The sequence below is a fragment of the Brassica napus genome, chromosome C3 (genome assembly GCF_020379485.1).
Source record: "Brassica napus cultivar Da-Ae chromosome C3, Da-Ae, whole genome shotgun sequence".
Classification (NCBI taxonomy): domain Eukaryota; kingdom Viridiplantae; phylum Streptophyta; class Magnoliopsida; order Brassicales; family Brassicaceae; genus Brassica; species Brassica napus.
In genome coordinates, this window is record NC_063446.1 from 14,605,778 (window position 1) to 14,628,807 (window position 23,030).

The 23,030-nt window shown below is 31.5% G+C and overlaps 2 protein-coding genes across 2 annotated transcripts; one reads left to right on the plus strand and one right to left on the minus strand.

The window, feature by feature from the left end:
* Window positions 1–255: 255 nt before the first annotated feature.
* LOC106345621 (LOB domain-containing protein 16-like) lies at window positions 256–6,385 on the minus strand. The gene is made up of 2 exons (XM_013784797.3): window positions 5,125–6,385; window positions 256–4,164 (listed from the first exon to the last, which is right to left on the minus strand). Exons 1-2 carry the CDS (start codon window positions 5,425–5,427, stop codon window positions 3,751–3,753), a joined length of 717 nt encoding a protein of 238 aa, XP_013640251.1. The 5' UTR covers window positions 5,428–6,385; the 3' UTR covers window positions 256–3,750.
* A 5,204-nt stretch (window positions 6,386–11,589) lies between these two features.
* On the plus strand, window positions 11,590–14,424 carry LOC106388273 (basic leucine zipper 34). The gene is made up of 4 exons (XM_013828305.3): window positions 11,590–12,689; window positions 13,477–13,567; window positions 13,657–13,783; window positions 14,030–14,424. Exons 1-4 carry the CDS (start codon window positions 12,139–12,141, stop codon window positions 14,179–14,181), a joined length of 921 nt encoding a protein of 306 aa, XP_013683759.1. The 5' UTR covers window positions 11,590–12,138; the 3' UTR covers window positions 14,182–14,424.
* The last annotated feature ends 8,606 nt before the right edge of the window (window positions 14,425–23,030 follow it).

The following is a 23,030-nucleotide window of genomic DNA, read 5'->3' on the forward strand; positions in this document are numbered from 1 at the left end:
AATGTAATAAGATGTTACACTGTTTTCTCAAAAAAAAAAAGATAAGATGTTACACTGTCCACATTTTCTAATCGTCACTATACATGTCGAAGCAACCAATATTTTGATATGATAAATGATAAAAGTAATTAACTAATGAAGTGACACATTTTGCTAAGTATACGGTTAGCATGCCAAATGTTACACAAAATAAATACTCATAATACGCGTAACCCGTTGTTTTTTTTTTTTGATAAACGCGTAACCCGTTGTTACTTGTTAGTAACTGTCAAGTAATTGCTGTTACTGCTTATCACCCGGTTTTTGTGCAGGTCTTTGGCGTATGGTTCTTCGGAGCTTATTCCGTTTTAATAATTGCTCGGTCTTGGTGATGCGGGAGTTCTAGGCCTTTTGAGAGGCTGCTGTTCGTGTTGGTCAACGCTAGGAAGTCTGTCTCGAGCTGTTTTTGGTCGAGTCAATTATAAAGAAGGATCATCGGGGAGGCCAAAATTACTGGATTCTGACTTTCGGATTAACTGTGATTCTTCTTTGGCGGCAAGCGGTTGTGCGGATTAGTTGAGACCTCCGATTGTAGCTTTTCTTGTTGTGTTTGTCTCCGGTTTTTATCAAGTTTGAGTTGGTGTTTAAGTTTTTATTTTTTTCTTTTCTCTGTTTTTTTGTTACCTTTGTAATTCTGTCGAAAACTGAAAATTGGTAATAATAACTTTACATTTTTACAAAAGAAAAAAAAACTAATTAACCTGGTGGAAGTTTTCATCTTTTAAAAAATGTCTACGTGAAGTATTTGATCAAATGACCAGGTGCTTAATTAAACTTATTTTTAACTCTTATTAGTACCTTTGTTTAAAATGCTTGATTAGGTTACCTCGAGAACACAAAAAGTCCTTTTTCAAACAGTTCTAGTGACTTTAAGTGCGGACAACAACCGATGCTTAAGATCAACATTATCATTGGACAAAATTTTGGTCTTTTAGCATTTTCTATTAATATTTGACGACTAAGAAACAATGCTAAGGTACAATAGAAAATATGTAGATTATTGGTAGATACATTTGTCGTCTCTTAGTAAATAAACAAAGCAAGAACAGAGATTTATTGAAGCAAAACTCAAAAGGATATCATCAAAGATCAAAGTTTTATGGACAAACAATCAAACCCAGAAACTTAAATTCCTTTACAACTGAAAACCCAATTCAATCAAGCGTGGTAAGAAGAGTCATCAGAATTAATCCTAATTGGAAGAAGCAGGACAAGACTTATCACCACCGTTAAACCACCAACTAGGCCTGGGCATTTTACCCGGATCCGAAGACCCGAACCAGAACCGACCCGAAAATACAGGTTCGGGTCCGGGTCCATGCCAAGTACCTATTGGGTCTTTTTTTTTGACCCGCGGGTCTCGGTTCGGGTCCAGGTCCTACCCGAAACCTGTTCGGGTATCCGAAGTACCCGCAAATAATTGTATATACTAGGTATATTTGGGTGATTGGGTATACTTTTGGTATTTCGGATTTTTTTTAAGTTTCGGGTTTGGATTTTCGGGTATAATTGTAGGTTTTTGGTGAAATTTTAGATTTTTAGAAAATATAATTTGGGTATTTGGGTAAAATTCGTGTATGTTTTGGGTTTTTGGGCCTGATTTTGGATAAATTTTTGGGTATTTTTGCGGTTCTTCGGGTTTTTTTAGAGTTTTCGGGTCCAGTTCGGGTACTTCGGGTCTATTTCGGGTCCTAAATACCCGAACCGACCCGGATCCGAAATATACCCGAAAATTTTGGGTATTTTACGGGTATTGAAATTATAGACCCGAACCGACCCGGACCCGACAAGACCCGACCCGGAACCGACCCGAAAAGTAATAGGTACCTATATGAGTCTAAATTGCTAGGACCCGAAAGACCCGGACCCGACAATACCCAATCCGAACCCAATCCGAAGACTCAGATGCCCAGACCTACCACCAACCATCGCCAATGCCGTTTCCGTTATCATTATTGCCGCCGATATCTCCAGAAGGAAAACAGATTCTCGCTCCTAGCTATTGATTAGTAAAGCTCTTATTAGCAGTGGCGACTAATCGTGGGAACTGGGAAAGGGAGGGAAGCGGTGGTGGTTGGAGTGATTGCGGTGGGAGAAGTACCGTCCAATTTTCTTTCAAGAGAAGAAGAGACACGTGCTCATATTGTCCTTAAACGTTTCATCTAATTATAGGCAATTTTTATTTTCTTTAAATCCTAATAATACTAAAAAACAGCTTTAAGTAACAGCGATATTGATGCTCTTAGAGGAGGATGGGGTTAGAATTAGATGGGATTATTTAGAGTTTGCAAAGCAAAACTAATTAAAGATCATTAATTGAATTTAGTTGAAAAGATGGCATACAATTTAGGGGACACTTTGTCTAACAGGACCGCTACAACTTATGGGTTGGTGCTAGCTAGCCTAATTAACTAGACAATGCTTAGTTAATGTTAGGTAAACATGTTTATTAAATGTAATATTAAAGCGTGGTCCATTATATATTAATAAATATATAAAAAATGATTTTCGCTGATTTGCTTCTCTGACAAAAAATCATAACATCCATCCCTCCTATGTTCTTCAAATGTTTTAAGAGATTTGTTTTATAAACAGTCTTATTTCTTCTTTATTTATTCATGCCTTATAAAATTAAAGTATATATCGAAAATAAAGTAGAATTAATTCATATTGGGTTTTCTATGAAATTATACTGTATTCATATTGTTATACGTTTACCATGTAATATTGTTTAGCCTAAAGAAGCCAAAAAGAAATCGTTAGTTGACAAGCATATACACAGACCATCAATATAAATATGTAAGAAAATGTCTTTCTTCAGGTTTAAATTAGTTTACAATTGTTCACGCTGGACTTACCCTTTTGTAAACTTAAATATTGATTACTTTGTTTTTTATGCTTACCATTTAGAACCTGATTATTGGAGGGTTCTTAGAGTGAAGTTATTAGCGGAATATAAAAATTCGTCTTTTAACTTTTAATTAAAAAAAAGTTAAGAACCGGCTCTTAAAACTCTTATTTAAGAACCGGTTCTTAGTTTTTTTAATTAAAAATAAAGAGACGGATTTTTTTATTCCGCTAATAACCCTACCCTAAAAACCCTTCGATAATTGTGCTCTTACACCTTTCTTTGTTAAAGATGGTGTAAAGTCTGCTCTATCTTCACAAGAAATATATATGTTCACCATATATATATATATGTCTTTCTTTTCTAGTTTATTTTCTGCGTACATAGAAGCATTTCTACTACTGACCTTTAAAATCCGAAAACAAGTTTACGAGAATTTATGACATGCAATCATCGTGCGTGAATTTCGTATTATTATTTACCTTAATGAATATAATTTAAGACATGTAACACTATATCGATGAAATGAGTTTTTTCTTTTTGCATAAATTTGGATGAAATGAGTTGTTAAGTCAATTACGATAATTCGCTGAAACCTGTCATTGAATATAAGCTAGTTACTGCTTAACTTTAGCCGCGATCGCTAACAATTACAGAACAAACAGGTATGACACCTTTTTTTTTTTATTGATGATAGCATGTGAATATCCAATGTTTTGTTATCATCTTTTGTTTCTTGTCAAAAACCATCTCGTTTCTTCGCCGTCTGTCTACATAAGTTACCAGCTATTCTTTTTTATTCTTTTTTCCCAAAGTACCAACTCCTCTTAATTTTTAGCAATAACAAAAGAAAAAAACTTATCTTAATTCTTCATCATTCTAAGAGCCAAAACCTGAAGCTCACCTAAATCGCTATCACAATAACTCACTGATCTCTTTTTGTTAGGATATCCTTCCTGAAACCCTAACTCACCCTGACCGTATACGCCACCTCCGGTTTGATGAGTCTCACGCACGTTAGCTGTAGTTGTGACGTCACTGCTCGTCTTGCTGAAAGATTCTTCTAGCGAGCTCTGTGGCGAGACCGGATTATTAGGGTTTATGTGACCGTAGTAAGTATGATGGTGATGGTTATATGGTGTTGAGTACGCACTATCGATCGGTGAGCCACTAGTTTGTTGCCACGTCGCGAATTGGTGAGTACCTTCCGCGGCTGACGTCTGGTGGCCGGCGATATGTGCCTTCATTTGCATGACTTGTGCTTGCAAGTAAGCCACCTATGTATAAACCAATCAAACGCTAATTGTTAGACAAGATTGATTCAATTCTACTTAAATGTTGAAAATTCACACACATATATATATATATATATATATATATATATATACAAGAATTAGTAAAATCTCACTCTTTATGAATATGTATCTTTTTATATAATCTATTTCATTTCATTAAAGTTATTGTTTTTGCCAACAAAAGAAAGGTAAGATATTGGCTTGCATTTTGTGCAAATTTAAATGGTATTTCTAAACATATTTATTTTTAATTTACATATATATATATTGGTTCAGTATCCAAAAATAATAAATGAATTATATATACTGAGATATGCTTATTTGTTTAAGCTTTTTAATATCAAAATTTTTAAAACAACTAGACTCGGCTCAATTTTTTTAATAAAATGATTGAGACGAGTTTACAATTCAAAAAAAAAAAAAACGGTTAAACATTTATCTTTTTGTGACGAAATAGTTAATTTTGTCTACTTTCGATTTTGGCGAATCGAAAATGCCAAATGCATGAAAGAAAAGAGTCATGACATGAATTTATTGAAAAACTGAGCCGAAGTTGGATTTCAAAGAAAACGTTTAAACATTTATCTTTTTGAAACGGAAATAGTTAGTTTTGTTTATTCTCGATTTTGGCGAATCGAAAATGCCAAATGCATGAAAGAAAAAAGTCATGACATGAATTTATTGGAAAAAAGCTTACTAATTGCCGTAACGTTTCCTCTAAACTAAAGAAATATAGTCTCAAATGTTTAAGAAATTTATATAGCATTAAGAAAACTAGTGTGAAAACAAACGTTTTGATGGGAAAATTAGTTGATACTAATTCCTCAAGATTTTATTGGAAATCTAACTCCATGCACACAATCTCTTATCAATCAAAAACTATAAAAAATCCAGTGACTATAAAAATTTGATGGATTACTAGTGACCGCTGAGTTAATCTACCTGTTGTTGGAGGGAGAAAATATGAGAGACACAGCCATACACAGGGTCATGAAGACGAGCCTGAGCTTCGTAGGCGATGGTGACAACAGCTTCACATCGATCATGGATTGGGACCTTAAGCAAGAGCTTAGAGACGTTGCTGGCTCCAAACACCTTATGAATAGCTGCGAATCTTTCTGCTCCCTGCTCGGATGAGAAGTAAGGTTCGAATATACAATCTGATAAACATTTCCTTCTCAGGAACTTGCATGCGCCGCACGGTGAACCTGTCCCTGCCGTTGTAATGTTACCGGAAGTTGCCATCGACGAAACAAACAAAAAGGTGATGATCTTTATGTTATTTGTGCCAAAAAAGAAGGATTCTCTTGTTTTTTTTTTCTTTTATAAGATTGGTGTTTTCAAGAGATGTTGAAAAAGATTGGAATAAGTGATGGTTTTAGGATTGGGATCGTTGGAGATGTGCACGAGCGAACTAGGAAATAGTAAATGGAGAATTGTTTAGTGTCTGACTTTGGGTGGATTTATAAAGGGAAATTATGATGATGAGTGAGAAAGGCTTTTTCTTGGGCCGACTTATTTTATATGTTCTCTCAATCATAAACAATCACATAATATGATAATGTATTGATTAGTTTTGTGGTCTACCATATTGTATTAGCTTTGTATATTAAATGCTATAGTTCTCCATCGCTAGAGTTTGAGCCACACTTATGTCATTTAGAAATTGTAATATGTGATGAAACTATAAGTGTAGTACATCATGAATTAACAATATTAATGGAGTTAAGAAAGTCTTAAAATTTGATTTCACAAGAGACTATATGCTACAGTGTCAAATTACGTTTTGGTAATGATTTGAATCATAATTTCGATTTTCTGCCATCGTAGCCTTTTTTTTTGACTTGAACACCACAATAGTAAACAAGACCACTATCGACAATAATTTGAGGCTTTACGTGTTGTTTGCATTGATTATGTACCCTTTGTATGCTTAAGAACTATTTTATTGTTTTTATTTAATTTCTCATATATGCAAATGTAAAAAGAAAACAGTAAACTATTCCCTGAAAAAAGAATGTAAAAGTTCCGGTGACCACACTTATAAAAATCTGGTGTAGTGCGGATTCGAACTCGGATTTTTTGGGATCTACAGAACGCCTTGACTATCCGACCACAGACGCGTGGTTATATATTGGTTATATATGCAAATGTATTAGAGGAATTGCCTTGTTTATCATTAATTTCTTACACAACTATCATTATGTGATATTTATTTTATTTGATAATGAAAAAGAATGTAATTTATGTCCAATTATTGCGTGAGCCAAACTGTGTGAATGTTAGACAATGGAGGGCCACATGCTAGATTAAAAGGAGACAATCAACAATGGAGACTGCAACATGAGAGTTTTATTTAAAAATAATTTTTAAAATCAATTAATTAATTTTAAATTAGTCCAACTTATCATTCTTTTCATTCGTATCCATATTCTTGGTAATGTTCTTAGGTCTTATATCACTTTTTCTCGTATTATTTTATGCACAGATACGTATGTTTGTTGGAGTTTCATCAAAACAAAACTACCTTAAATCAATTATTTTGAGTAATTTATAAGTTCTTCCGCCGAACGCCGGGCATTGGAATTTGGAACAGCTGCTGTTTGTCGTGACGTGGGGGACCGAGTAAACCGGTAAATGCCGGTAAAGTTGTACCGACAAATGCCAATCCCATGCATATATATTTGGAGGCCATGAATGTATGTAGTATAATTGTTAATTACGTAATTATAAGCTATTGAACTCCCTTTATGACAAAACAAAAATCTTAAACTCTTTAAACTTGATTGATTGCGCTGGATCGGCTTAGGTGGCTTAGGGATATTCGTTTACAAGGAGTGCGTATTTAGCTGGTACAGACTAGGATTCAACCTGAGGAGATATTGATAATCAGAATGTAATCAATTTTTCTTTTTTTTTTGAACAAACCTTCATTCTTTAATATAAAAACTTAAACAGTGTTTGAGAGGCAGTGCAGCCTTAGCTAAAGCATCTGCATATGCATCCTCATTGAGTACTCGAGAAATAAAATCAAACGAAACAGCTGTGAAACACGTACGTAGTTGAGTAATATCAAATAATACTCCTTGGGCTTCCACGATCTTCTCTTTAGTGTTGATGGCCATAATAAGGGACTTGGAATCTGACCGAATAGCCAGTTTGCGCAAACCCAAAGACCTCGCTGCCTTCAGGCCAGCTTTAACCGCTAGTGCTTCTGCAACCAAGGCAGAGCTGGCATTGCTGCGGTTTGATGAAAAGTGTTGGAGAGTCCTACCGGTGGTGTCTTTAAAGATGCAACCAAATCCTCCGCCACTGGTGCCAGCATTCCATGCTGCATCTACAAAACACTGATTCTCCATATCACGGTGGCAAGTAGGTGGTGTCTGACTTCCTTTCTTTTGTGGCGTCTGCAGCCGTCCTTTCTCTCTTTGTGCTGTCTGCCAGATCCTTGCTTGTTTCAAAGCTAGAGTCACTAACTCCTGCTCAAACACAAGTCTGTTTCGAGCTATCCAAAGATACCAAAGAATCCATGGGTATAGAACTGCTTCATTGAGACCTGATGGTGGCAGATTAACCATTCGTCGACAAGCTTGCAATAGATTCTCTGGAGAATTGATGGTTGTTGGGTCTGGTTTATAAAGAGCAGGAACTAAGTCCCAAACACGACTCGCAAACGGGCATTGCAGTAGCACATGCCGTTCTGTTTCCATAAGGCCACATCTCTTGCATCTTCCTTCAATGTAATCAATTTTTCTATATGCCAAAATAATTAATATACTGTAATTATGGATTTTGTACACGAGTGATAGATCGTGTGGTGCAGTCAGGATATATAGTGTACATGTGACTTTCACTGAACACTCGTGTGCTTATAAGTTACGTGGATGTGATTAGAGTTGGTAATTTTCTTTTGGCATCTTTAAATTGATATATTTTTTTTTTTTGATAATCCAGGGGTTCCCCGCTTCGTGGGTCATTCCCCTGGACCCGGTCAGACAGCAGTCCACTTCATCCGGGAAGGCTTTACCTGGGCTAGATCGAACCCAGTACCGCTTTGGTGTCCAGAAGAGGCAGGGTAGTCTTTAAATTGATATCAATCACCAAAAGTAAATGATAGTTCATTACACACAATCACTACATGCTAAAACAAAGATGGATTGATCAACAAAACTAAATTAACTAAAAGAAATTAGGAATTAAGCCGTATCACCCCGGACAACTCCGAAAGCTTTTAAAAAAAAAAAAAACATGAAAGAGAAAAAACTTCACCTATACGCAAGTCCATCGTGTAGAATTACCAAGTCGATCCATGAATTAACAGAAGAAAACCACTGTCATAAAAGAAACCATACCGGAAGCTAGTACCATAACACACACAAAAAAAAGAACCATCCTAATTGGTGCTTTTACTATTGGCATTTTTGTAATTAATCAACCCGAAAATTAGAAACAAACACCTGAACATTAAAATGAAATGATTTATTATGGTTATTAGCTATCAAGACAAGAATTTTGTCAAAGAAATTATAGGAAAATTCGAAATCAAGCATTTTAACCCTATGTTTTATTGTTCACAAGATATTAATTGTCTGGGTAAACAAATAGTTTGGGACTTTGATCAAAGGAATGATTACGGATTGAGAAGCAAAATGGGCCGGTAAAGTCCTCCAACTGGGCTGTTTACAAAGTGACTCAATAAAAATGTAGTTTAAATAAAATTGCACCAGCCGGACATCGAACCCGGGTCTGTACCGTGGCAGGGTACTATTCTACCACTAGACCACTGGTGCTTCTATGGTTGAAGCTCTACTAACTACCATACTATCGATATGTTATTATCTCACCATAATTACGTTCTCATTTTCTTTTTACTTTCTCGTGTTACTGAACATAGCTTTTCTCATCCCAACTCAAGTTTCAGATCAAAATTTTCATCTCTCAAACAACTATTCTTACTCCTTTTAGTTTGGGCAATCTAGTCTTCTTAATGACCCATCTAATTCTGGCAAAAAAAGAGTAGTTGATCAGATGTTTTAGTACTATTGGGAGCTTTGATGGTCTGGGAGTTGTACAGGTTCTCAAGGATAATCATCATTTGGAACTCTGACTTGTATGTACCTGAAGTTGTTATGGAGTTTTATGTCAGCTTACGTACCAGGCAAGTAAGAGACAAACAAGATATTTGTAAGAGGTCATATGTATAAATTCTCTACTACTCTAATGTACGTAATCATAATCTAAAATTATCATGGTTGAATCGGTGTGTTATGCTGGTTCTTTGAATATTTTTCCAACTGTAGAAGGCGTTGTAGACTTTTAGTATCTGAAATGTTGATACACATCAGAAGCTCTGTAAAAAGAAAACGATGAATCTAAACTACGTAACGTTAACGACATCTACACACCTAGAACCGTAAAAATATTGATAGGCAACTCGGTTAAAAACCGATCCAAAGGAATCGAAAACCATAGTGAATCTTCAGGACATGATCAAGAATCTCCAAGGCTATGAACTTATGGATGCTTAGGCGTCGTGCTCTCGGCTCTAGATCAGCTAACTAACTTCAGGAAACGCTGATTATATATAGTTTCTTGAACTCTTTAAGCAATTTCAATCATAGTTTTCATGTGCTGCTTCAAGGATTGCCTTCGGACAGCGACAAGAAAATAAATTTAAAATTAGAACTGGAGCGACATGTTGTGATTTGTGATAGCGTATAAAACAATGTACGGAACATGGAAGATTTCGTATGAGTTTAATATATTTGCTTCTCAATTTCTCAAATTGTGGGCTGTAATTTCAATATAAACAATTTCGAATTTTCACGTGGATGGTTACGTTTTGTTACTTATAAAATCAGAAGTATACAAAATTCAGCAGCAATCTAATTTTTTTTAAAAAATTGATAGAAAACTAAAGATTCAAAGATGAACAAAGACATAACTTTGGTCATTGTTTAGCGGCCTCACCATCACCAATGTATATATATTTGCATTATATGGTTTTAAGTGGATTTATTTTGTTCAAGAAGACGAGTAGTAAACTAGTAATGAAGTGATGTGACTGTTAAAAATTAGCTATATTCCATTTCATAGGTTTACATTAATCTTTTTGAGATGATCTGTAAATCTATATCATATATATCTACAAATAGATAACAATCTTAATTTACAAAGACTGAGACATCCAAATTATCTACCTACAAAGAGAGAACAATATTTAATGAATTGTATATCTTACATCATAATTTAGCTTCAGTAGGTTTACATTCCAAGTTTGTTACAAAAGCAATAAGTATCAAACATATCTCACAATCTTAAATTACAAACATATCTCATTAACGTTTCTTCACCAGCATGTCCAGGTTTCAATTCCCGGAAAAAACGATTTATTAAACAGTTATACAGACTACGGAGTAAAGGCTTACAAGGGATCTTTAACATGGTCCAAGTAAACCCGACCAGACGTGAATCTTCATAGGACGGCTCTGGTGATGCAGTTAGACGTAGATCCTCATAAATCAAGTTGTATTATCGGTTGTCGAATCGTCTATATAATCTTTCTCATAATTGTAATATCCTAATAAATCAGCGTTAAAAAAAAACACACCGAGCCATCCAAATATATATTAGAATTTACTGTTCAGTATATAAACTTGTAAATCATATCATGCAATATTCTGTACATTCTGAATTTAACCCTAATTTGTTTAGACGTAAATTTCAATAAACATTTTAAACTAAATCTTGTTTTTCACTATTTCATCGTTTTAACATATAGAAGAAATCGTTTAATTAATTATTGTCCGAAACAGTTTTTTAGAGAAAGAGTTCACTGGAATATGTTCCATAAATTATTCCGATCTAGAACACTATCTGCCAGAATGTACAGACCAAAAATCCGACACTTAGACAATTGAAAGAATGAATGGCAACTGTCCTACATGTGTGAGTGGTCTGGTGACAAAACAGATAAAGAGAAAAGGATAGTACACAAAAAAGATCACATGGACTCGCACATCAACATTTTATTTCCCAGCTCAATGTCTGCTCTTTACTCTACTTTCTTCTTCCTATCGGCATGGATTATCCGTTCATTATACCATTGGTCTCTTGAACATATTTATAGTACCAAGATAATTAATTAAAATGGTGAAAGAAAGGAGTGAGATTGATGATATATATGACTAAATATGATCCATATATGTATAACGTGTAAGTCATTTTTATTTACTCAACTAGGTTATATAGATAATATTGTATGCTACTAACTCATGTAATCATTACTTCAACTACGTAGGCGGTAGGCTTGTAATCTCTCCTACAAAAATCATTAATCGACTGATATGGTTTACAAAACTATATATATAGTTTTATAAAGAGAACTATATCAAGCAAACTAAAAAGAGGTCACAAGGACATGTGCTTGCTTGATTCCTCCTCCGAATCTCTTACATTGATTTATTTCTTCCGGTTAATCAAGGGGAAGAAAAACCAGAGGATGAGACAAGCCTCTCGTTTCAAGACAGCTGTTAATAGCTGTCTGATCTCAATCTTCCTCCCATGTGACCCTACTACAAGATAATAAAAACACTTTGATATATCACTTCCTCATCTTTTCACATTTATATATCTCATTCATTCACCCTATCTATATATCTCCTTAATATAACTACCATTCGTTAAACATAGCCATTTTGGTTACTCATTTCCGTTTTCTCAATTCTTCCTCTCCTCCCTTTTTTTTTTTATGTTTCCTATATATGGTTTAGGACGTTGATCTTATTCCACTTTCCATTTGGTTCAAATTTCGTTTTTTCTTTCCTTTGTTTTCGTTTTAGGTTTTTGTTATTATGTTTTGGGTTTTAACGTTAGTTTCTTGTAATTAATTAAGGTCTTGTCTTCTATTTTTTCTCCATAAATCTTGTAAATTCAGATTTGTTTTTCTTCTTTTCAATGGCACAACTCCCTCCTCAAATCCCCAACATGACACCACATTGGCCTGACTTTTCCCAAAAACTCTCTCATTTTTCCACCGCAGCCGCGTCATCCGCCGTACAAAACCCATCATGGGTCGATGAGTTCCTAGACTTCTCAGCGTGTAGCCGCGGCAATCACCGTCGTTCTATAAGCGATTCCATCGCTTTCCTCGAAGCTCCAATCGTCACAAGCCATATGGAAGAACACAACTTCGATAAGTTCGACGACGAGCAGTTCATGTCCATGTTCACGGAGGACGACGATGACTTACGTAATAATCGTTCCCATAACAACAAGAATGTGGGACCCAGTGGCTGTTCCTTGAACACATCCACGCAGGCCGATCATAAGAGCTTTAACGACGATGAAGAACCGCCGTCCGATCATTATATGAAAGATAATAATAACAACCGTAACGACGAGGTCCGGAGCCAATGCAAGACGGAGCCTGAGGACGGTACGGCGTCGAGTAACAACTCCGGCGATAGCTCCAGCAACAGAATTATTGATCCCAAAAGGGTTAAGAGGTAAAAATTTATTCATAATCATGGTATTATACTGCAAAACCGAAGATCATGCATGCACGTACAAATTTTAACTGAGATTAGGCTCATTATTATTTGAAGTTACTAAACTTAAGCCTCTTATACTTCGCCAAAGTAAGATTTTCTAGAAATTTCAAGTTTAGATTATACTTAATGTTTTACTATTTAATTACTATTTATTTTTCAATGCATTTTCCAATAACTATTCACCAATAAAATTTAATCAATTCAATAATGTTTCTCAAAAATATACATAAGTACCTTAAAAATATAGAAAATGACTTTAAAAATATAGAAAATGTATTTTTGTGGAACAAGAATAAACTCTAAAAAATCTTACTTTCGGAAGCGAAAAGAGTACTACTATTTAATTAAAATCCTTCAAAATTTTGTAAAATTCATGTTTATGAAATAAATGAAATTAATTATTCATTAAAGGTCATTAATCGGTCTAAATTTTAACATGAGAGCTTTAACGGAGAAATCACTTAGCAAATAATTGTATAGTTTTAACATGAGAGTTAGAATGCAAAAAACTATTTCGCAAATAATAGTATAGATATAATTTTTTTTGGTAAAAAGTATAGATATAATTTACATTTATACTTTGAGTATATGTCCTAATATTCCAATGTACAAAATTAAATAAGTTAATAATCATTACTGAAAATTGGCATCACCTTTTTCTTTGTGAAAGTGTAAAAATTTAGCATCAACGACCACAACAATAATTATTTCAACTGAATAATCATTTGGAATGGTTCTACAGAATATTAGCAAATCGGCAATCAGCACAGAGATCAAGGGTGAGGAAACTGCAATATATATCAGAGCTCGAACGTAGCGTCACTTCATTGCAGGTACATTAACACTCTTATAGCTTTTTAAAAAAATAAACAATTTGTTATGATTGTAACCTTGCATCTCTTGTTAAAAAATGATTTTAAAGTCGGAAGTATCAGTGTTATCGCCAAGAGTCGCGTTCTTGGATCACCAGCGTCTGCTTCTCAACGTCGACAACAGCGCTCTCAAGCAACGAATCGCTGCTTTAGCTCAAGACAAGATTTTCAAAGACGGTAAGTTCCTCTTTTTAATTTCTTACATCGATTAATGTGTATGATAAATGTGTTAGCTTTAATTACATCTATGCAATGAATGTCTTTGTGTGTCTGATAAATATTCTTTATATGCGTTTTCCTTTTCTTTTTTCGTCGAGGTTTTAATTTATATAGCACTGTCAATATATAAGCAGGCCCAATCATTTTCGTTCTTTAGAGGGAATTGCTAACAAAACGTTTTTTAAAAATAATAATGATTTGCAGCACATCAAGAATCATTGAAGAGGGAAATAGAGAGACTTCGACAAGTGTATCAACAACAAAGTTTCAAGAAAATGGAGAATGCAAATCATTCACCGGAGACAGGAGTCGACATAAAGCTGTCTATTGAAAAAGAGCAGATGCTCAACATCTAATAACTCGTTATAATCAACAAGATATATACTCATTTTTCTTTGCAAAGTTCTTGACTGTTAAATTACTTTCGGTCAAAAAATTTAGTAGATGATATTATGCTTATCACATATTGTAAGGGGTTAATGGAAGGGAAATAATCAGTTGTTGTTTGTAAAAAGAACTAGTTGATTTATTTTTAATAGTGCAGGGAATTAATGATTTGTGTACTAATTAAGATTCATTCTAGATAGTTATTTTCATCATTTTCTACTCTATATTACATTTCTTTTTTTTAGACGTTTACTCTATATTACATTTCTTCTAGCAAAACATAATTAAGCATTGTCTCAGTTTTGATTAGATAGGTTAAACAAGAACTATGTTGAACAATTAAACAAAAGGAGGAACGCGTGTGGACACATCTGAAGGCTAAGGTGCGAGTTCACGTGAAGTGTTCTTGAACTGGACCACTACTACGTTCTCGTTACATGATATGTCTTTCATTTAGATTCGGCTTTTAATTAAGTTTCTTTAAACAATATAGGACCAGACAACTGACAATGAAATAATATCATTTTAACAGTTATGTTTTCGTTTTTGAAATTTAATGGTTCTAAATGATAAGAGATGCTTTGACCAAAAAAATAAAGATATGAGATGCTCAACTAGTTAACAAACAAAGGCCCGCCCATAAGCTTGAGAATTTAATTTTAACGAGGAGCACAACCATTGTTACTTTTTTGTTTTTGGTGTTAGTCAACACGTACCAACTCTGCAGAGAAAAGATTGAAATTTTGTGGATTGGAGTAGTGTTCATAAGATATGGTTTGATCGCTACTACTACAATCGCTGACTAACGTCTACAAACCCTACATAGATTTCAAAAATACTATTCTATTGAGAAACTACTAAAGCTACTAGGTAGCTTTAACTTGAAACACAAGACATGATTCGATTCCCTTGTGCCATGAAAATAATCTTTGAGGAGATACATAACTGTTGATGCCGTTTACAGTTATAGCAACGAAAGAGAACAATGATGCACACTTGTCTGGTTTAGACAAGGTTCAGGAGAAGAAGCCTGTTTGGAAAGAGAAGAAGAAAGCAAGGAAGGAAGTTTATAAAAATGCAGATGAGTTACCGGAGAAGAATCAAGAAGTGGGTTTTGGTTTTCAGAAGATCATTATTGATATGCGAGGACCACAACCACGGTTCGTGAACATGAGTTTGGAAGATTTAGACCACGACTTGAGTCTTAATTATTATTGTTGATTTGGCCAAGCATGAGATTCACAAGATTGATAGGGATTTAAGTAACGAGAAAGAATCAGCCTTGAGCTTGCAGCAAGACAAGGAGATGTTTATAAAGGAGGAAGAGAAACAGCAAAAGCAGTTTCACAACTTGGTATATATTGCAGAGAAAATAGACCGAAGTGAGTTGGAGATTGCGTCTAGGAATTTTACATCGGATTCATTAGCCAATAATTAATGTGTTGTTTGCTCACTGGCCTTGCCTCTCTTTTACCAGGATGTTTCAGTGTTGGGACCCTCTTACTGATCCAGCGCCATGGTGTTGAGGCTATTATCTTCCTGGAAAATGCTGCTGGATACCTCCACGGCCTATAGCCAGCCTGTCTCAGAGGTAATCTTAGCTCATCTGAGAAGGTCAGTCATCAATACTTGGGAACCTAGAGACCCTGAGCAAATGCTGAGGTTTATAGAAACATGGGGAGAATTGCTACCTTCACCTATTGTGAAGACGGTTTTGGACACAATAGTTCTGCCAAAACTGTTAACGGCAATTGAATCTTGGGACCAACGTTTAGAAACAGTTCCCATCCATGTTTGGTTCATCCATGGCTGCCACTGCTTGGTCAGAAGCTGGAAGGTGTGTGTATCAGATCATTGATCATTCTGATGAAATTTAGTAATCTTCTTGATGCTTGGCATCCTAGTGATGATTCTTCTGTCCACATTGTTCTTTCCCTTTGGAAGACTCTTTTTGATGCTTCAAGCTGGGAGAAGCTTATGCGTCGTTGCATAGTTCCCAACTCCGGAGAGACGATAATTTAGACCGGTTTGATTGGGTTATGGTAGGGCGGGCAAATAACCTGAAACCGAAAAACCAAACCAAACCCGATCCGAAAAACTAGTACCGAATCCGGTCCAAAATTGATTAAATATCCAAAGGGGTTCAAAATTTTGGTATTTAGAGAACAAAAACCGAACCTGACCCGAACCAAAATATTTCGGGTACCCGAATGTATCCGAAATAGATTTATATACCTAAATATATTAATTATTTTTAGATTTAATGTATATATTAAAAACATTCAAAATATATAAGATACTTTAAGTTGTCCAAAATATTTGAAAACATATATAAATAATCAACATTGAAATTTAAAAGGCCCGTAAAAGTATAATGCCTCACTTTTCCTAATAAATAACTAGATTTTGATTCTCATATCTATCCGGTTAATTTTATTTTATAAAAGATATAATTTTTATATTATATTTTGTGTATAATCATTTTTGATAATATAATATTATGATTTTAAAATAACAAATAGATCATATATAATTGTAGATATAAAGTTTAACATATGTTAACAATTTTATTTTTTTATATATAAATATTACATATATTATTCACGAATTTTAATTCTTATAAATAGTAAATGATATTTTAATTTCTTTAAACGGCGAATGATATTTTATTTATTTATTTAAATAAAATTATTATTTTTAATTATGTTAACTTACCAATTTAATATAATTTTTATATTTAATTCTTGTTATTTCTATTTTAATATAATATACACCATAATTATGAAATTTATTAAAAAATAGCATATAATTTTATTTTATTTTTATATAAAAATTATTTAAAATTAATTTATACTAATATTATATTATTAATTATGAAATTAACTAATACATTAATTAAAATATTTAAAAACTTTTGTAAAATTTGGTTATATCTTTTTCAACAGATTTTATGATGACTAAAGGTGAAATCTAAATTCACGGTTAAAACTGATTTATTATTAATGTTTTTATAATTATTTAGATTTCTTATAGATTTTATATGTCTAATAAATTAGTGTAAATAATCAAATAGATGTGATTGATTACATAGACCTAGTATGACTATTTTATACTCCCTCCATTTCATAATAGATAAAATTTTGGTTCTTTTTACACATATTAAGAAATTATCTTTTCTAAACAAAAAAAATCATAGATATATAATTTAAAACTAATTTATTTAATTATAAACAAAAATAATAAAAACACAAATTGGTTACACGGTTTTTGATAAAGTTAAAATTACCAAGATATGTGAAAATATCATCTATTGTGAAACAAAACAGCCATTTAAAACATCTTCTATATTAAAACGGAAAGAATAGTAGATAAAAATTGTATTTTTCTTTTAATAGAGAATATATAGACCATAATTATGAAATTTATAAACAAAAAATAGCATATAATTTTATTTTGTTTTGTTTTGTATAAAAATGTATTTAAAATTAATTTATAGTAACATTATAATATTAATTACGAAATTAATTAATACATTAACTAGAAAATATTTAATTTTTTTTTGTACAATTTGGTTCGATTTTTTTTAACAGATTTTATGATAACTAAAAGTAAAATTGAAATTTACGGTTAAAATTGATTTATTATTAATGTTCTTATAATTATTTAGATTCTCTTAGAAATTTTATATGTTTAGTAAATTAATGCAAATAATCAATAGATGTAGAACAAATTTATTCGATATTCACACGGCCTGGGAAAAAAACTGTGAGGTCAGTCCCGCGAGCAAATGAGTTAAACAAGCCGCACGTGTGTTATTTCAACGGTCAAACAATTTGATTGTACTTAAGAGTTAAGACACGGGCCCACGTGCGTTAAGAAGTACTGCCGCTTCAACTTTCAATCTATTTGACAAGCTGACAATAGTTCGTGTTTATTCTCTGTCAGTTTACCCGTCGTCTGTAATTGTTTCTATAAATAATACTAATATAGATGATCCCTGATAATCAGAATAACTTTTCTACATCCGATTAATCCTCGATCATCATTTCTTTTCATTTATAGGTTTTGTTTTTAATGTATTTCAGAGTTTTATATATGCTTCGTTTAAATATGATTAATAATCATATATACGTTTCTTGATGAATGTCTTAAGTGGTGAAATTATGCTTTGACCATGCTCTTTTCATCGGTTCTATAAAATACTATTAGGAAGGGTTAATAACTTTGGTCTTTGGTAATGGGCTCGAAGAGTTCGGATATCATTTAATAATCATACACATCCATAAACGGCTTAACTAAGAATAGGCATTCGCCGAATCATTGTTCACAAGTCGCAACCATAATGAATTTTGATCAGAAATTTGGTTTGGAAATGTGTTTAATCATAAACCATTTCCATGTGTTACCACCTAATCCATATCATACTTTTAAAATATCTTGAGATGGACGAGAATGCATTTTAATAACCAGCGGAATGATCTAGTATATTAATTGCTCTTAACTTATGCAAAAGTAATCTATTTTTTTCCTAAGCTGTTAATCTTCAATGTGATAAGATGTTGCACTGTTTTCTCAAAAAAAAAAGATAAGATGTTACACTGTCCACATTTTCTAATCGTCATACATGTCGAAGCAACCAATATTTTGATATGATAAATGATAAAAGTAATTAACTAATGAAGTGACACATTTTACTAAGTATACGGTTAGCATGCCAAATGTTACACAAAAATAAATACTCATAATACACGTAACCCGTTGTTACTTGTTAGTAACTGTCAAACTAATTAGGTGATGATTGTTTGGGGTAGTTTTTAGTTTTTGTTTTTGGTTTTTAGATTTTGGTTTTAATTTTTAATTTTTAGTTTTTGGTTTTTACCTTTTAATTTTTGATTTTCAACTTTTTGTTTTGGATTTTTCGTTTTTAGATTTTGATTTTGATTTTGGTTTTTGGTTTTGCTGTAGTTTTTAAGTTTTTCAAAAAAGAAAATAATACGTTATTTTAAATTAATACAAATAAATACAAATAAAACATTTAGAAGTTACTATTAAAATTGATTAAAATATTGTGATTCTTATTCAAAACATAAAAATACATCAACATGTTTTTAATTACTATATTTTAAAAAAAACTTACATTATACTAAAATATAAATCAAAAATATATCTAAATTATTTTTATTTTTTAAAACTTGAATGGAAACTTTTTATTTTAAAAATTAATATATTATATTTGGTTATTAAAAAATATTTTGTGTTTTTATATTTTTAGTTATTTTTGAATGTCTAATAATTATTAAAATTATTCAACAATTCTATTTATAGAATGTAATAACTAATTTTTACGATTAATTTACAATTAGTTAATATTATAAATAAATATCTAAATTTATTTTACAGATATGAAATAAAAATAAATGATTTCACATTATTAAAACAAAATTACTTAAACAAAAAGATAGAAAGTATATACATATAATGGTCATGTATTTTATATTGATATTTACAAAAATAAGAAAAAAATATATATGAAAAGTAATCGTACACTTTGCAAAACCACCAAAACATGGCTTTTGGTTTTTCTTTGAAATTTGGTCAAAACATCTAAAAACTAGTTTCCATACTTTATAGGAAAGCTTTTTTGTCAAAATCTTGATTGGTTTAAAACTAATATTTTGAGGGAATCAAAAACTTGATTGGATAGAAAATGGTTTTTGAAGAAACAAAAACCAAAAACTAATCTAGAAACCGAAAACAATCAACCTCTTAACCTGGTGGAAGTTTTCATCTCTTAAAAAATGTCTACGTGAAGTATTTGATCAAATGATCAGGTGCTTAATTAAACTTATTTTTAAATCTTAAAAAAAACTTTGTTTAAAATGCTTGATTAGATTACCTCGAGAACACAAAAAGTCCTTTTTCAAACAGTTCTAGTGACTTTAAGTGTGGACAACAACCGAAGCTTCTTACTGGGAGGATGGGGTTAGAATTAGATGGGATTATTTAGAGTTTGCAAAGCAAAACTAATTGAATTTAGTTGAAAATATGGCATACAATTTAGGGGACACTTTGTCTAACAGGACCGCTACAACTTATGGGGGATTGGTGCTAGCCTAATTAACTAGACAATGCTTAGTTAATGTTAGGTAAACATGTTTATTAAATGTAATATTAAAGCGTGGTCCATTATATATTAATAAATATATAGAAAAATGATTTTCGCTGATTTGTTTCTCTGACAGACAATCATAACATCAGTCCCTCCTATGTTCTTCAAGTGTTTTAGTATCTTTTACTCCTTCCGTTCTAGAAATTAAGATATTTTAGATTTTTTACTTGTTTCACAAAGATATATTTTCTATATGTTTAAGGTATTTTTTATACTTTTAAAAAACATTAAATGAAAATATTTGAATTGATTAAATTTTATTGGTGAAAAATTATTGGAAAATGTTTAATAAAGTAAAGTAAAAATTAAATTATAAACAGTCTTACTTTCGGGAACAGAAAAAGTAAGAGATTTGTTTTATCAACAGTCTTATTTCTTCTTTATTTATTCATGCCTTATAAAATTAAAGTATATATCTAAAATAAAGTAGAATTAATTCATATTGGTTTTTATATGAAATTATACTTTATTCGTATTGTTATATGTTTACCCTGTAACTAGGATAAGATTTGCGCTTTGCGCATGTGAGTTTATTTGTATATATTATCGACAATTTTTATATATTTGATCATTTTATTTATATATATTTACAATATTTTTTTTTGTTATTATATTTTTTTTCCTGATAGACCGGATCAATTTTTATTAAAAATTGTGGAACTAAACTATAATTAATATATCATGGGCTGATCGGATTGAACATTAAATAAATTATAACACAAAAACCTTATTTTTTTTCCACCGAACACATTCTTGAAAAAAGTGAATAATATTGTTTTCACATTTGAATTATTTTGACATTTATCTTCCATATGGTTTGAAAAGTTTCATATCAACCATTGAATTGATACATCTCATTTTAATGCTTTTAGTCGTATGCTTAAGAAAAACTTACATTTTTGTAATTTAAATTCGTTTAAAAAAATTTAAAATATAACATATAAGAAAAGATCTTATATATAAGAAAAATATAATTTATAAGGTTTCCTCATTTTTACAATTTAAATTTGTTTTAAAAAAATTAAAATATAACATATACGTTTTTTTCATTTTTGTAATTTAAAATCATTTTAAAATATTCAAAATATAACATATAAGAAAAAAATCTAATTTTTTTATTATATGGTTAATGTGATTGTTTAATTTTTTTTCAATAATATAAATTTATATAAAATAAAGAAGGATGCAAAAATTGTTATTAAATCTTTATTATTCATAGTCATTAATTGTCATATATATGTTAATCATATTAGGTAATTCCGTAGCTTTTATTTAAGGGAAGAATACATGGTTCTTATATTTTGGGTTAATATAATATTCTCTAGTAATTGGATTTAGACCAACTTTTTTTCCAATTGATTCTTAAACTGACACGTAAGCTAAATTGTCATCCTAATTAAGTGACACTAAAAGAAGATCTCTTTTTAATTAATACAAACTTAAGGTACAACTTTTTAAAAGATCCTCAATTAATATATTGGGGATATTGTTTAACCTAGAGAAGCCAAAAAGAAATCGTTAGTTGACAAGCATATACACAGCCCATCAATATAAAGATGTAAGAAAATGTCTTTCTTGAGGTTTAAATTAGTTTACAATTGTTCACGCTGGATTTGTGATGCAGAGAGATATTTGGAAAATATCTATTATTATGTTATTATTTATATTTAATTGATAAAATAATTATCGTAGTGTTTATCTAGGGTTTTATGGTTTTCTTATAAATAGCCGGTAAGGTCTAGAGTTGTATTCAGGTTATTGATATTGATATTTTATAAAGATTTTTTGTTAAGCACTGAGAAAAGTATTCTCAACCTTGTTTTCGGTAGATCGGTGGATCTCAACGAGTTCAAAAAAAATAACATTTTCTAGATAATCTCAGAATCAATAGGTTAGTTGTGTTATCCGTAGCTTCCGCTACATCAACTTGCCCCTTCACTACAAGAAAACAACGGCATACTGAGGGAAAAAATCGTCGGTATGTCGTCGGAATAACGCTATTCCGACGACATACCGACGAAAAAAATCCTCGGAAATAACTCCTCGAAAATTCATATTTCCTCGGAAATCCCTCGGAAATTTCCGACGGAATTCCGAGGAAACCCTATTTCCTCGGAATTTCCGAGGACCACAAGTTCGTCGGAAATTGCTCGGAATATTCCGAGGAAGATGTCGTCGGAATATTCCGAGGGATAAACTTCCTCGGAATATTTCCAAAATTAAAAAAAAAATTTATAAATTTATTTTTTTAAATTGAAATTCGAAAATATAAAATTAAAATTGAAATAGAAAACATATTTAAAATACAAAAAATAATAAAATAGTTTTTATAAATAAAAAAAATGTTTTATAAATACAAAATTAGTTTTAATAAATATGAAATCATCTTTTTATAAATACAAAATAGTTTTTATAAATACAAAAAATAATAAAAGAGTGTTTATAAATCAAAAAATGTTTTATAAATACAAAATTAGTTTTATAAATATAAATATTTTTATAGATATGAAATCATCTTTTTATAAATACAAAATAGTTTTTATAAATACAAAAAATAATAAAATAGTGTTTTTAAATCAAAAAAAAATATTTTATAAATACAAAATTAATTTTAAAATATGAAATCATCTTTTATAAATCCAAAAATTG